The sequence below is a fragment of the Pipistrellus hanaki genome (assembly GCF_964339955.1).
Source record: "Pipistrellus hanaki genome assembly, chromosome: 3".
In the NCBI taxonomy this organism is placed as follows: Eukaryota; Metazoa; Chordata; class Mammalia; order Chiroptera; family Vespertilionidae; genus Pipistrellus; species Pipistrellus hanaki.
The window spans coordinates 67,171,122-67,186,649 of record NC_140505.1 but is presented as its reverse complement, the minus strand read 5'-3'; the positions used below and the strand labels follow the sequence as shown (position 1 = coordinate 67,186,649).

General features: G+C 37.6%; 1 protein-coding gene across 3 annotated transcripts in view; it reads right to left on the bottom strand.

The window, feature by feature from the left end:
• Positions 1-15,528, bottom strand: part of DIAPH3 (diaphanous related formin 3) — a 479,703-nt gene that overhangs the window by 178,919 nt on the left and 285,256 nt on the right. For all 3 annotated transcript variants that reach the window (XM_084876736.1, XM_084876737.1, XM_084876738.1), the window contains one exon: positions 13,675-13,804. In XM_084876736.1, coding sequence (XP_084732862.1) covers positions 13,675-13,804 — 130 coding nt within the window. The remainder of the gene's footprint in view (positions 1-13,674; positions 13,805-15,528) is intronic.

Sequence of the window (15,528 nt, the reverse complement as noted above, 5' to 3'; positions counted from 1 at the left end):
ATTTAAGTAATCTTTGTAATTAAATGATAATTGTCTGTGAATATGTCCTGGAGTAGTTGGTTATTATTCCGTACCAAGCTTACAAAGAATGTCCTTCACTCTTAGGTATCATGACATATTCCAAAGAAGTTGATTTCTTTAAAGAATGGTTAAACAACTTATTACTGTTACCATTGAAATAATCTGGTTAGTCCAGAAAGGAATGAAGGGAAGACTAGATAATAAAGGCATGCCATTTATACAGTCCTGTCAGAAAGCTGCAATTAACACTTGCCAAGTCTATTCCCAGCTGTTCGATGCGGGAAGCAATTGGACAAAGGCAGTCTGGATAAGGCCTGAGTGATGTGGGAAGGCACTTATCTCTCTGTCAATCACACCTGGGAGCAAATCAGTGGTCAGAATGGATATTTAAGCTCCTAGACAAGAGTGCACTCTCTTTACCTTTGGCCCTCTGGCCCTCTTAGGACTTCTGCATGGAGGTGTCATGCTCCCCTGCACCCATCTATCTTGGCCATGGCCATTTGGAACCCTCACGATGGCATAATGGACTTTAATTCAACCTGATGCTGAACTAGCCAGGCTGCAACATGGAATGGAAGCTCTGAACACTGGCTTCTTTCAGGACTGACTTAAGGGAAATGTAACACTGGAAACTGAGGAATGCAACTCCATACAAATGGTCTTCTACCACATCTCATTCTCCCATGGGGGCTACTGAAAGTGCTAATTTCATGTTACTTCAAGAACCCCGATAGCAATAGAGGAATCCTGTTCGTGTACTCCTCTGATAATATTACCAGAAAATAATTTATTCATTCAACCTAAATTAACCTTCCTACACTCACCAACACAATTGTTTTATGAAGGAAACTAGAGGCTATAGTATTTCGGGCTCCCAACAAAATAATTTTTCCTAGATGATTGTAATAATAAAGGTATTTTATAAAACTATAAAATAAAATCTAGAATACCATTATAAAACCTATTATTATTTTGAAAATATATAAACTGAAAGAATATGGTAGAAAAGCCCAAAGTCAAAATAAATTGCAGCTTCGTTCATAACAGAAAAAAATAAATTCAAAGAAGCAATGCTGAGTGAGTAGCCTGTTAGCCTCACCAAGTGGCCCACCCTCCTCTGCTCAGTTTTTCTTTCTTCCCACTGTCCTGATTATTGCATTCCCCCATGATTTTACTGTACTCTGTACAATGAGGGGTCTGCTTGTTATTGCTAACATCACACTGCAAGAAAACTGCCTATATTTGGTGGGAACCTTGAGAGAAGAAAGGTAGAATGCAAGCAGAGTAAATGATGGACACAGCCAACAAAAGGGTGCCAACCATTTCTGTTGTCCCATTTCACTCACACTGGGGACAAATAAGCAGCCTTGTCTTCCTCAACTATGCAGAGGTTTGAAGGCAAAATAGCTTTTTAGAAGAAGAAGAAGAAAAAAACAATATTAGTGGGAAAAGCCTATCTAATAGAAAATCGTGTTTACCTATAATTATTTGATTATTCCTTGTTATAAATAAGATGTTCAAGAACATGGCAAATAGCCCAGCCACTATGGTTCAGTGGTTGAGCATCGATCTATAATCCAGGAGGTCACAGTTTGATTCCCGGTCAGGGCACATGCTCAGGTTGCAGGTGAGGTATGCAGGAGGCAGCTAATAAATGATTCTCTCTCATCATTGATGTATCTATCCCTCTCTCCCTGTCCCTTTTCTCCGAAATCAGTTTAAAAAATATATAAAGATTGTTACAAAAGAACATCTCTATATATAAAAGCCAGTGACACCAGAACATCCGAATTATGGGTTGCTGTGTCATGCACAATGGCTGGCCAACTGGTCCAATCGGGGGCGGGGCCTTCTGGCCAACCTCCCATGGCCCCTGCCCCCAGCCGGCCCTGTCACAATCCCACCCCACATTGGGGCAGGCTGGCCAGACTCCACCCATGCACAAATTCATACACTGGGTTTCTAGTGGTAAATAAATGTTAAACAAGCGTAATAGGGTGGTTTGTTACAGCATTCAAAATGTTCCTTCAGGAAAATGGTTTTGTGTATATGTGTATGCCAGGGAGGTTTTAATGTGTTCCATGGTAAATATTAAGCATAAACTGACAGATTGGCAAATTCTGAGTGAGTTTTCATACGTGACTAGTGGAGACCATGCAGTCTAACAAGTCCTGAGCTGCACCTCTCTGGACCTGAAAAATTCCAAAGTTATTCTCCTGTCTAGATCTTTACTCCTATATCTCAGTCGATGACTGGTGTTATGACTCATCTCTTTTCCTCATATCCCACACACCAATCATATTGGAAATCCTGTTGGTTCTACCTTCAATGTAAATTCATTTTCTAAATCCGGCGACCCTGTGTTTTCCCATGGTTTTAGGTGACCCTGCTAGCGGTTCTCAGCCTGTGGGTCATGACCCACAGGCTGAGAACCGCTGCTGTAGGGTCTAAAACTATTGGAAAACACAGATAATTACATTAGAATTCATTAACAGTAGCAAAATTATAGTTATGAAGTAGCAACAAAAATAATTTTATGTTTGAGGGTCACTACAACATGAAGAACTGTATTAAAGGGTCGCGACATTAGAAAGGTTGAGAACCACTGGTCTAAATCCTTCTTACCACACTCAATACTTCCTCCTGGCCAACATTATATCTCCCCCACATTATTATTACATTATATCCTGACACTTTCGCTGCTTCTGTCATTGTTCCTCTACATTTTCCCCCACCCCTTCAACACAACAGAAAAAGCAAGCCTTTGAAAATACCAATCAGATAGCATTCTATTTCAGGGAAGTGAGAAGCTAGGAAAATAGAGAAACTGAGACAAGAAAATTAAACAAGGTCAAACAGATTGCAACTAGTTAGCAAATAACAATCCATTATCTTCCCCAAACCAAGGACACTTGAGAGCAAAAGGTTAAAAGCCTCCCAAACTAAAGAATGCAGGAAAAGGGAGGCATGAGGGAGAAGGGCAGATTTATTTCACTCCCTAAACTAAAAAGCCAGCAGTCTCAGGGCTTGGCAAGATAAAATTGCCAGGTGCTTCTGGTGAATTTTGGGAAAGCCATAACAAAGTAAAATGGGAAACTTGAAAGTTAATCTATACCAAGATATTGGCAAGAATTTAATACCAATAGACAGAAGGGTATATAACCCCTTGAGCCCTTCTTCTCCCCCCCCCCCACCCCCCTCTGCCCCCGCCCAGGGCACTCACTAAATTACTTGGGAAGTCTGTCTGGGCCTTATAAGCTAGATTTTTTTTTTTTTAAGATGTATTTTGCTAGATTTGTTTGCCTTGCTTTTATTTTTTCTTTCTTTAATAAATTTACTAACTTCACTTCTTTAAAAATTGGCTTTTTCTACAACACAATCGTTCAGGGTGACTCATTTGAAGTCTTTCCAAGAAGAGGAGGAGGGGACAGCCTTTTCCCTTCAGCTCAGGGGGCTGTCCCATACACCTTCCCTGGTATCTGTGGGATGCCTGACTGTCACAATTCTCAGGCTCCAAACCCTTCCAAGGGTTCCCATCTCAGAGAACAGGCAAATCCGTACACAATGGCCAATCATGTCCTATAGGATTTGTTACCTTTCTGACCTTACTGCCTATTACACTCCCCTTCTGCCCTGTTTCAGCAGCACTTCCATACTGTGGGACTGTGCACATGCTCTCCCCTCTGCCTAAGTGCTTCTCCAAATACTCAAATGCTGGCAACTCACACCTCCTTCAAATTTTGCAGAGGTCACCTTCCCTAAAGGCCCCCCTGACAACTCAACATGAATTCCCAATACCCTGCCCCAGAATTCCAAAGCTGACTGTCTGACATAATATACTAGCTCCGCTTATGTTATCCACACCTAATATGTAACCTACAGGAGAGCAGAGACTTTTCTTTGTGATCATATACTCTATCCAGTACCACAAATGCTGCCTGGGACAGAAAAGGCATTGAATCAACAATGAGATAATGAATAAAATATCTTATTTAAGCCACTGCTATTTTCTTTTCACTCAAAGTCTAATCCTTGTTAATACTAGTGCCTAGGACAGTGTCTACTATGCAGCAAGGGCTTGATACAATTTGTGGAAAGAGTTCTTTCCTTAAAGGGTCAGAACATACCAAAAACTATAAATGAGCACTAGTTCTTTCTCCCTTAAAATGTGTAGTTTGACAAACAGCTGCTGACAAATTGCCATCACTTAAAGATGACCTATTCTGAGAGGAATAAAAAAAAAATTTTTTAGGTTTTCCTCTGAAGGTGAGTAAACATCTTTTTAGATGCTTCTATCACATATACCATTTACCTTAAAAGTGTTAGTTCCAATTTCCATATGGCACTCTCTAATAATTCTGGGCTGATAAGTTTGTTTTTAATATTCAAACACTTCCATAAAAAAAATAATAACCTCCAACTGTTGAAGAGTTGCTGGATGGCTAATTACTTTTAAAGGTTATGTAGTAGTAGAAACTTGTTTTAAAGAAATCTTATATCAAAGCTCAAACTATGAAATAAAAATAAAGAGACAGGCTGCAGAATAAGTGGGAAAAGAGAACTCATTTTCCAAATTCCATTCCCTAATCTAGAATGTGCAATTGGTGAAAATGCATTGAACTTATGATTTGTGCAATTTCCAATATGTATGCTTTTTTCTAATTTTTAGAAAAGTGCCAAAATTTTCCAGTAACATAAATCTACAAAGTTTTTGGCCTTATATTCTAAACCTTGCATAAGTCTCAGGTAAGACATAGTTGTATTGTGCTGCAATAACTTCTGAGAATATATTGTAAAATTTTATATTATTCACAGAGTCTCATGATTATTTGCACATTTACTGACAACATATGCAGATCTATGTCAACAGAAAATAATCACTGAAAAATAACAGCAACAACTACAACAAATGTAGAGGATAGATGATATGTATAATATATAGTGCCTACTAGATGCTATTCAAGCTTGAAGAATATTTACATGATAACCTATTTAATCCTTACTACAAATCTCTGACTTAAGCACAATTATTTAATTCCCATAATATAGGTAAAAACAAACAAATCAAAAAACAAAGTCCCAGAGAATTTTTCTTATTCTCTGGGACTTAGTTTGTTTGAATAGCTATTTCAAATCTGTAACCCAATCATCTAAGGCACATGTGTCAAACACAAGACCCGCGGGCCAAATCCAGCCCGCCAGGCCTTGCAATGTGGCCCGCACCGCGCTGTCATCACTGCACTCCGCTGTCAGTTTATGACATTGTCAGTTTATGACTGTTCAGTAAACCATTCGACCCGCGATTTAGGCTGGATTTTAGATTTTGGCCCCTTCTCTGATTGAGTTTGACACCCCTAATCTAAGATTACACCTCTATCAAAGGGTAGATGTGGGGTTTGAAGCCCAATTGTCTAGCTTCAAAATAATAATACATTGCCTCTGCAAGCTAACTGGAGCCATGTTTTTATTTTGCCCACTGAAGTCATTTACTGGTGTTATTGTAATTATCACTATCAATAAAAATTCCTTAAACTCGGAGGTATACTATAAATTTTGGTTTTAACTGCTTTGGTATTTGCATATAATATAAGAAAAGGGTGATTCATAAACTCACCAACAACCATTAAACACCCAAATGTTTCACAACATAACGATAGATGCTTCCCATATAGACATACCTATTAGTGTCATTTCCCTTAGATGTTTCTTAATACTCAAAGTTGATAATCTACCTTCAGTTATGGAACCAATGACAAAGATGGCTGTTCTGAATTGAATAATGTCCCAAAATCCATGTCTACCTGCAGCTCAGAACATGACTTATTGGAAACAGGATCTATGCAGAAGGAATCTGCTAAGGATCTCGAGATGTCATCCTGGACTTAGGGTGGGCCCTAAAGCAAATGACCAATGTCCCTATGAGGAGAGGTGAGGACAAAGAGACACAAAGAAGGCAATATGAAATGGAGGCAGAAAAACACCCAGGAGTGCCAGCAGCCACTCGAAGCTAAAAAAAAAAAAAAAAAAAAAAAAAAAAGGCATTGGGTGGTTCCTACCTGAGAGCCTAAAAAGAGAACCACTTCTACCCACACCTTGATTTCAGACTTCTGTATTCCTCAACAGTTAGAGAATACATTTGTTGCTTAAACTGTGTGGTAATTAGTTATGGTAACCCTACAAATTATTAATATAACTAATAATTCAACATTTTGTAAGCTTCATAAACAGTCTAGTTTCTGAGAAGCAGCTGCAATTCTACCTGCTGCATCTGGTCAACGCCTCTTCACCCATTCGGTCCCAGGTCAATCTGGTCAGCAAGGAGATGCTCCAGACTGCCATAAATGTGTTTGTTCCACCCACTATTCGATTTCTCTATGGTATGTGGATTTGCTATGTTAAGCTATCCTTCAGAATGCTCTCATTCTGAAAATTTCTTTCATCTACTTTGTTTGTAATCTTCCACTTCATGCTGCAAGATAGAGGTGCAGTAAATACTGCTTTATGACAGCAATCTAAGAGATCCAAGACCCCGGCTGTCACTGTCGATCCTGCCCTGCTACCTGATGTTCGCTATGGCTCGTGGGTGACACTGACAGAACTGTGTGAGTAGCTATTTTAAATGTGTAGCTGGCCAAAATCTGCAAACACTGTAAACTGTTAGTTTCTCGAAAAGATTAATGCTATATTGATGCCACTTTCCGCCTGCTAGCCTCCAAAAAGATATAGAGGTCTTCCTGATGTGGTTTCCTTCTCCATCATCATCCGTCAACTCAAGCAGCAGCCGACTCAGGAAACATTCCTAGCTTAGTATTACAAAAAAAACCAACAACTTTAGGTGCAAATAGTTCCTCCCTGCTCACCGTTCTTCAATGTCAGGCCATAGAATCACGAATCCTAGGGATTTTGGCCATGTTCTTTCTCTATTCTATTCTGCTGCTTTGCAAAATAGTTTATATTTGCACTATCAAATTATCTCATGAAAGTCTCCAGTTTAAACTTCTGATGCCAAGCCTACAAAGATATCTCCTGAAAATAAAATGATAGGATTTTAAAACAAAATGCTGCTCAGCAGACAATGTGGACCTTGTGGCTTCTTAGTGATTATGTAACACTGAAAATATTTTCCATACGTCCTGTAATTGCCATGTGAATGGCCTGGTTATATTTCATCATATCATTTAGTGCTAATTTACAAATACTGCCCTTTTAGTAAATGTAAGCAAAACTGCGTGGATCACATTTTTATAATAAGTTTACCTTTTTAATATTTTGCTTATAAGAGCATTAACACTATTTTATGATTCCTAGGTCTAGTTATTACCTGATTACTGATAATCAGGTTAGATCATTGAGGCCTAACTACACAGAAGTCATAGACTAGCTTTACAGACATGGCTTGTTAGTCTACTTTTATCTGTGAAACCAGTGCTACGCAATTAAGAGACACCAAATGTTTACACTCTTTCTATAGGATAATGAAGAAAAAAAAATAGGCAAAACCATTTTTCTATTTCTACCCTGTTAGAAAAATGTCAAAACATGATTCAGTGTAACTAGCCTTTATCAACTACTTGCTTATAATAAAATAAGAACTTTATATTAGACAAACAAGAATAAGTAGCAAATTAGACATTGGAATATAATGAGTAAAAGAAAAGGAAAAAACTCAGTATATTCCATTATAAATGAATGCATTCTAAAATAAATTAATGAATTATTTACATTTAATATGAAACAAATCATCAGATGAGGATTAAAAAAAGAAAGAAATGTCATATCCTTTGAAAGACACATCTTGAAAATGCCTAAAGAAAGTTGTCATTTTTTCATGGTGAAGGGACTGTAGTACATGTTGATAAAAACACGTTGGTGGCTGTGGTGACTGGCAATGGCTGCAGCAGCAGGGTGAGGGGGCTGGCACTTTCCCATGATCGACCCGGTCGCCTCCCTCAGAGGGAGACCAGACTACGGCTGAGACCCCATGGGAAGCTGGCCTAAGACGTCAGTAGGACATCTCATGAGGGCTCCCAGTCCGTGAGAGGGGTCAAGCTGGGCTGAGGGACCCCCCAGCCCCAGTGCACAAATTTTGTATACCAGGCCCCGTGTGTGTGTGTGTGTGTGTGTGTGTGTGTGTGTGTGTACTGGGGCTTGCTTTAATTGAAGACACACACACACACACACACACACACACACACAATAATCTGGCCACTAAGTGTATCTGTATTTCAAAAGTATTCCAGACTTTTGCTGAAGATCAATCACTTATTTACCCTGAGCTTTCTATCAGCCAGTGCAAAGGGGAAAATTGATCAGGGGCACAATTTATAGTATCTTTGATATTAAGTAAATGAGGTACTCAAGAAAGTGCACTTAGTGGCCAGATTATTACGCATTCAGAGATCATAATAATCTGGCCGCTCAGTGTGTGTGTGTGTGTGTGTATGTGTGTATCTTCAATTGAAGCAATATCCTACAAAGCTGTCTCCTCTAATAAAATTGTTGTAATATAAATGTCCTTCACCAGCAATAATGTATCCATCAAATTACTTCACTATATTGGGAGAAATGTATCCTAATGTATATTTTCAAAAACTTTTATATCCTACAATTGATATGAAACATGAATTATTTATCTCACAAAATTATGAAGATCACCTATAACCTTCATGACATAATGGTTCTAACACAATGCTATTTATGTTGTTAATTTGCTGCACAATAAATATTTTAATGCACTGACAATATATGTTTAAAATATAAAATGCAATTGAATTAATAATACTGATATTAAAAATATTTATATAAAATTCACTAACAAATCTTAATTGCCTTTTATGGAAGTCGATAGCATAGGAGGTTAATGAAAGGCTTTGAATGCCTTCTATTTGTTATAGCAGATGAATCTGAAATTCTCAAACACTATGCAGTTTCCAGGTGGCAGCCACCTGGAAAGTGAGTGCTCTAAGTGTTCCCAGTAGGTGCATAAAAGATAAACATTTGGTATTTAGTGAGGCATTTATCATAAAATGTTGGAAAGACACGAGAAACTGAAAACCAAAAAATGTATTTGAGTAGACAAATATTTGGATAAAACCAAGAAAATTACTACCTAAAAGCAAAAAAATAAAGCCTTAAAAGCAGAGAGTCTATAAAATGGAAAGAAAAAATATATATATCAAAGAATACTTCTGAAAGGTAAAAATGTGGAAACAGAAAAAAGTAACAATAAAAATGGATAATCATTAAATCCACTCTGATAGTACACTGAATATTGTCTTTTCTCTAGAAATTAACTACATTCTCAGCAGTTCCAGGAATGGTTTCTAGTATATAGTAGAAATTCTCAAATAGTGGTCTAAGATTTTCTGGAAAAACTATAAATTTATTTTTAAGGACAAAGTGAAACACATAAAAAGCTAGCTGAGGTCTCCGTTAAGAAGAAAGCACAAAAGAGAACATGATATTGACTTTGTTACTTGATGAAGGAGAGAACTAGACAAAATTTTGGTCACAGCTACCACTTGCTATAGATTTACCTTAAAATCTACCACAAAGCTCTCAGTTAAGATACTGAGAGGCTATAAAAAGGCATGGCAAATAAGAAAAGGGAATAGAAGGAAAGGGACCAAGAAGGATTTTCTCACATAATTAAATGGGGGGGACAGGTTAAGGGTACAGGAATGAAGAGCCACATTATATTGCACATTGTGATTTACACATTAGATGTGGCTGGAGATGGCAAGTAAGCTTGCAGATATATAAGCATGGAGTTCAGAGGGGAAGTATCAGATATAAATTTGTGTCATTAATGTTATGATGGTATTTAAGCCTTTGGAAACTAGAGAGATCACCTGAGGAGAAGCCATAGGGGAGAAAAAAAGAGAAGAATGCACTATTAGGCTAATAACAGCAATACAATGCATAGAAGAAGAGGGTGCGGCAAAGGATACTGAGAGTAAGAGGGTGGAACCAGTGGGGAAGAAACCAGGTATGAGTGATGGAGCCTGCATTGCATCAAGATACGGAAACTATGCCATGGATCAGCAGCAAGGCAAGGAAAGTTTCTAGCACAGACTCATGACACAACTATGTTTGTTATATGAATGAGTGAATTGTTAATGAGTGAAGTAGCATGGTCTTTCTGGAATTCAGAGTTGACTATCTAGGATAACGGAAATATATGCTAGAGCATTGATAACCCTGAAAAAAATAGAGCTGAACAAGGTGACACTATAAACTTACCTTTGTTTTGTTTTAATACATCCCAAGAAACCCCACAGTTTTGTCTTATTTCCTATTCATTAACAAAATACCATTCCAATTTAATAATAAAAGAGGTTATGTGAAATAATCTATAAAACCTTCATAGCTCAAAGTTTATTAATTCTACTTGTTTAGACACAGGAAAATGCATTCAACCCCAAGAAGTCAGGAAAGGAAAGAACTATCACAATGGTGTAGAGAAATACAATAATGAGCCAAACTACTTTCACTGAAATACAACAGATAAGCCATAAGCTATTATCTCTGAGGAAAGAAGCCGCCCTAATGAAGTAGATTTTCAAAAATTGTCATACGGGTAAGCTCATTAGTTGCAATGAAAGTTCCCCCTGCTGATCCAGGAGTACCTAATGGCTAAGATTTGTTATATCTCAAAAACAAAGGTACTATTTAATTCATGTGATAGCTCACTGAGGAGATTTCAAATCTGAAAACTTTTAAATAATGATATATAAGAGCATTGAAATTCTCCAAAGCAAACGGACTTATTTCATCCAAAACATCAAAATCATTCCTCTAAAATCCCCTTCATTAATAAGGTAGTATAAGCATACAAAGAACTTATGCTCAACAATCACCTACAGTATAAATTACCTTAGTAATGGCTATTTTATTTCAAATATGAAGTTGGCTGCTCCCTGTGAAACACATTAACGGTTATCTGCTGACCCATCCACATATGTGTTCCTCTGCTAAGCAGATGGAAACTAAACCCCTTCAGGCCCCCACTGCCCCATAGAAACACCAGGAAAGAAAACAAAAAGAAAAGTATAATTACCAGGTTACAACTCTGCAAGCCCTTATGAAAGTTAAATATTTTTGAAAAGCAAAACATCATAATATTCATGCAGAATGTTAAGTATAATCAAACGAGTCATGATAGATAAATGATATTTCAAAAACTTAATTTACAAACAAAACAGCTAGAAAATAAATTCCATGATGAGAAATGCATCCGAAAGAGAAGTATTTTGTTAATGAGTGAAGTAGCAGATTACCACTCAGCTTCAGAACTAGCAGGAAAGATGGTAAAGTGATCTGAAATACAAACTGCTATCAGGCAGAAAATGTTTGCACTGCTTTAATTCTTGCTAAATAATCTAATGTTTACATAAGCTGTTAACTACTTAACTACCTTTCACTAGAAAAACACACACAAAATTTCCTCTATATTTCAAGGCATTTTGCACCACTTTTTTCTCTACCACTGTTACTTATCAAGTTTAATGTTCATCAAAAACACCCATTTTCAATCCTTTTTCAAGCCATTAATTCAAAATGTATTCCAAAATATCAGAAATCTCATTTCAGAAATGCCGCCTTCCCTATTAAAAAGTCAATAATTTAAAAACTATTTTAAGTATCACGAAGCTATTTTTAATGTTTTTTATTCTATGCTCGTTGGCCATCCCTGTCTCACATTACTTCATATAAGGAAATAATTTGAATTATTTTCATTTTTAAAGTTCTCTCTCTCCTTCTCTCTCTCTCTCTCTCTCTCTCTCTCTCTCTCTCTCTCTCTCTCTCTCTCTCTCTCTCTCTCTCTCCTTACCAAGGACATTTAAAGGTAAAGTAAAAGCAAAGTAAGTACTTTAACATCATTAGAGCATTGGGAGGCAGGAGTGAAAAATAAACTTAAAAGTTTAATTTTAGTCTTAAAAATCCAGATCAGCCCTAGTAGGTTTGGCTCAGTGGATAAACAGTGAAGCCTGCGGACTGAAGGGTCCCAGGTTCGATTCCGTTCAAGGGCACACAACCAGGTTGCAGACTCAGTCCCCAGTGTGGGGCATGCCGGAGGCAGCCAATCAATGATTCTCTCTCATCATTGGTGTTTCCATCTATCACTCCCTCTCCTTTCTCTCTGACATCAATAAAGATATATTTTTTAAAAATCCAAACCAATATTTTCAGCACCATGACATTCCCCTAACCCCAAGTTATATGAGATGTACACTTCAAAGAAACATACATTTCAGGAATAAGTGCCAAAGAATATCTCATCTAATCACATGCCTTTTAGCTACAATACCTATTTTATAGAAGGAAAAACATTAAAAGAAGGTAGGGAATGATAAAAGTGATGTTTTTTTATTTATTTAAGAAGGAGTATTCAGAATAAATAATACAAAAAAGATAAAGTATTCTTAAGTTGACAGATTTGAATTTTAAGAAGAAAATAGATTATAAAATGCTTTGACATTACTAATGGCCAGTGTTCAACACAAATAATACATATAGTCCACCATTTCATGTGAGTCGCTCCCAAAATGTATAGGCATACATTTGTATCCTATCTAATAAAGAGGGAATATGCTAATTGACCATCACACTGTGGCAAAGATGGCAGCACCCATAGCCAAAAAGGAGAGATTATGTTAATTGAGCGCCATGCCATCAAAGATGGCAACGCCCACAGCCACAAGATGGTGCATCCAGTCCCCTCATCCCCACAGGTGCCTTGCGCTCACCTCCCTCCAGAGTCCCCCCAGTCCCCTTAGCCCCCCAGCCACCCAGGGCCACCTGAGGCTTGTGCTGTCAGCAGAGGTGTGATGGGGGCGTTGCCTTCCCCTGATCACCAGCTTGTCTACCACCCCTGAGGGCTCCTGGACTGTGAGAGGGGGCAGGCCGGGCTGAGGGAACCCCCCCCATCCAGTGCATGAATTTTCATACACTGGGCCTCTAGCATATTAATAAAAATGAGTATTCATAAATTGGCTGTTGGAAACTAATTAGTGTTTCCCCCCAACTCCCATAGTATCAATGTAATATATAAATAAAAACTGGATTTTTCAGGTGGTCAAAAAATATTTGATTGTTTATATCTAAGTATTAAAAATGGTCCTATCCTTTCTATGACCCTTATAACCTGATCTAAACCAGAACAGGGATCAGAAGCAAGTTACGAATGTTAGTTAGCATTAGGAAGGAGTAACCGAATCTCTGGAAGTTCACTGTCTACCAGGACAGAGAAAGCAGGCTCCACCTGCAAGGTGGGTGGAGATAGATGTTGGACTCGAGCAACAGGGCACACTGATTACTAGCTCTCTGCTCAGACACATCATAGTATCAAGTGCTTGTGAACGACACTGAGTCATGGAGTGTGACAGTGGCTACCAGTGGAGCAGGCACAGCAGCAGAGGTGAGGCTGCCAGGCATTTAATATAGGGCCTCATTATCTAATCAAATTAAATCATAACAACAGTAATGACCAATCAGAAAACAAATGTTCTGTAACTACTATTTTTAAAGTGACATATTCATCATGAAAATACTGTGACAAAGTAGCAAGCATGCTTAAATAAAAGGCATTATTTTCTGTCTTTAAGAACTGAAGACTCAGAGCAGTGAAATGTTTTCTATAAAACCACAAACCTTTACTAGCTTTGTCCAAATGTTGCAAATCCTCCACAAAATTTAGGATATCAGGGTACTTTTCTTCACATATTTCCACCAGAAAATGAAGCAGTGTTGTTTTCTGATCTGCTGATTTTGTGTCCTTTAGCTAAATAGGATGAGAGAGAGAGAAAAAGTAGGGTCAAACATATTTTGAAAATGTGTCTATTAAAATAATGTTAATATAGTGTTCTGGAGATAAGAATGAATGACTTGTAAAATTAGTTAATTCTATTTTTGAAAAGCAAATATTTAAATACTTGAAAAGCTACTCTTAACATATTGTTATTTCATTAAAGTCAATAACATTATTGAAAAGAAGGAATAAGTATAATCCAATCTAGTATGTGACATTTTATGGGAGAAAATATATGGTAAATTCCTAGGAAAGTCAATACAATACTGGTACCTAAAGCTACCCCCACATTTGAGTATGATCTCATTTGGCGTATGCTGACAGAATGCCTGATGGATAATGCAGGAGCCAGAAATACAGCAAAGGACAGTAATTTCTCAACAGGCTGATTAGTGAAAACAAAGAAACAGAAAATACATATTTACCCTGGTTTGACAAATAGTACAGTAAAACTGATCACGAAGTACATTTAGGAGGACATGACATCTAAATTGAGCACTGGTGGAGAGGAAGTTGTGAGGGGTAGGAAAGAGAAGAAAAAATCCAAAGTTCAGTATCATTGCAGAAGGAGCAGCTTTTGCTAAAGGCCACAGATGAGAAAGAAAATGGTGCATGTGAGGAGCCTGAATGACTCCAAAATACAAGTGTGAAATTTTAAGTGTGTGTTAGGGGAGGCAAGAGGGTAGAGTAAAAACTATGAATCTGAAAAGATAGGAAGTAAAAGGGAAGGTAAGTCATGGAATGGAAATAGAATTTTGATCCCTAAGAATTTGGAGTTTTTAAACAGATGAAAGATGACCAGATGTACATTTTAGAAAGTTCCCTGTAGGGTAGCAAGGATAAAAGATTAGAGGAAAGGGTAATAACAGATGCAAGAAGAGTAATTTAAAGAGCTGTAGCAATAATCCAGACAGGGAAAGACGACAGTCAAAGCTGAGGGAATTCTTTGGAAATAGAGTAATGAGACAGCGTGGACATGGGAACTCAGGCAATGCCATTAATTAGAGAAGACAAAAATGATAAGAACTGATTTGGGTGAGCTGGGCAGTAAAAAAAAAAATCATTTCAGTTATGAACAAGTTAAGTTTGAAAGGTTTTAAGTAACATCAAACTCGGAATGTCCAAAAAGGGTAGGTGTAGAACACTGGTCCTCAACCTTTTTTCATTACTACCAGCTAAGGTACTTTTTAAAGCATTTTTTTCCCTAATCGTTACGAAATTTTAAAACCACAGGTACATTGTACATTTGTTTATGTACTGTATGTACATCTGTACTTCACATATAACAGTAAAACATTTTTGCTCACTGAGAAAACATTTTTATCCCTTTGGAGGTGACAGATTGTTAGGAGTCCTTCAGGGAGTTGGAACTTAAGGTGAGTGAATTGGTCTAAGAGCACCAGTTTATGAGCCGTTAGCCCCTAAAGCTAAAAAATTTGATAAAATAAACTCAAAGAAGTATACAGAATGAAAGGAAGAACAGAGGCTTGAAGACCAGGATGGACCCATCCTAATCAGAAATGGCCAAGGAATGCAATCAGAAAGGAGATGAGATTAAGTTAAAATCTAACTAATAAGTAGGGAGTTAAGGTTGGGTTTTATGTAGTCATTGGGATAAGTACTGGGTGTGCACGCAGGACAAATAGGTAATCTGATGGTGTTCCTTACAACTGAGTAATCCTTCAGAGCAGATACAC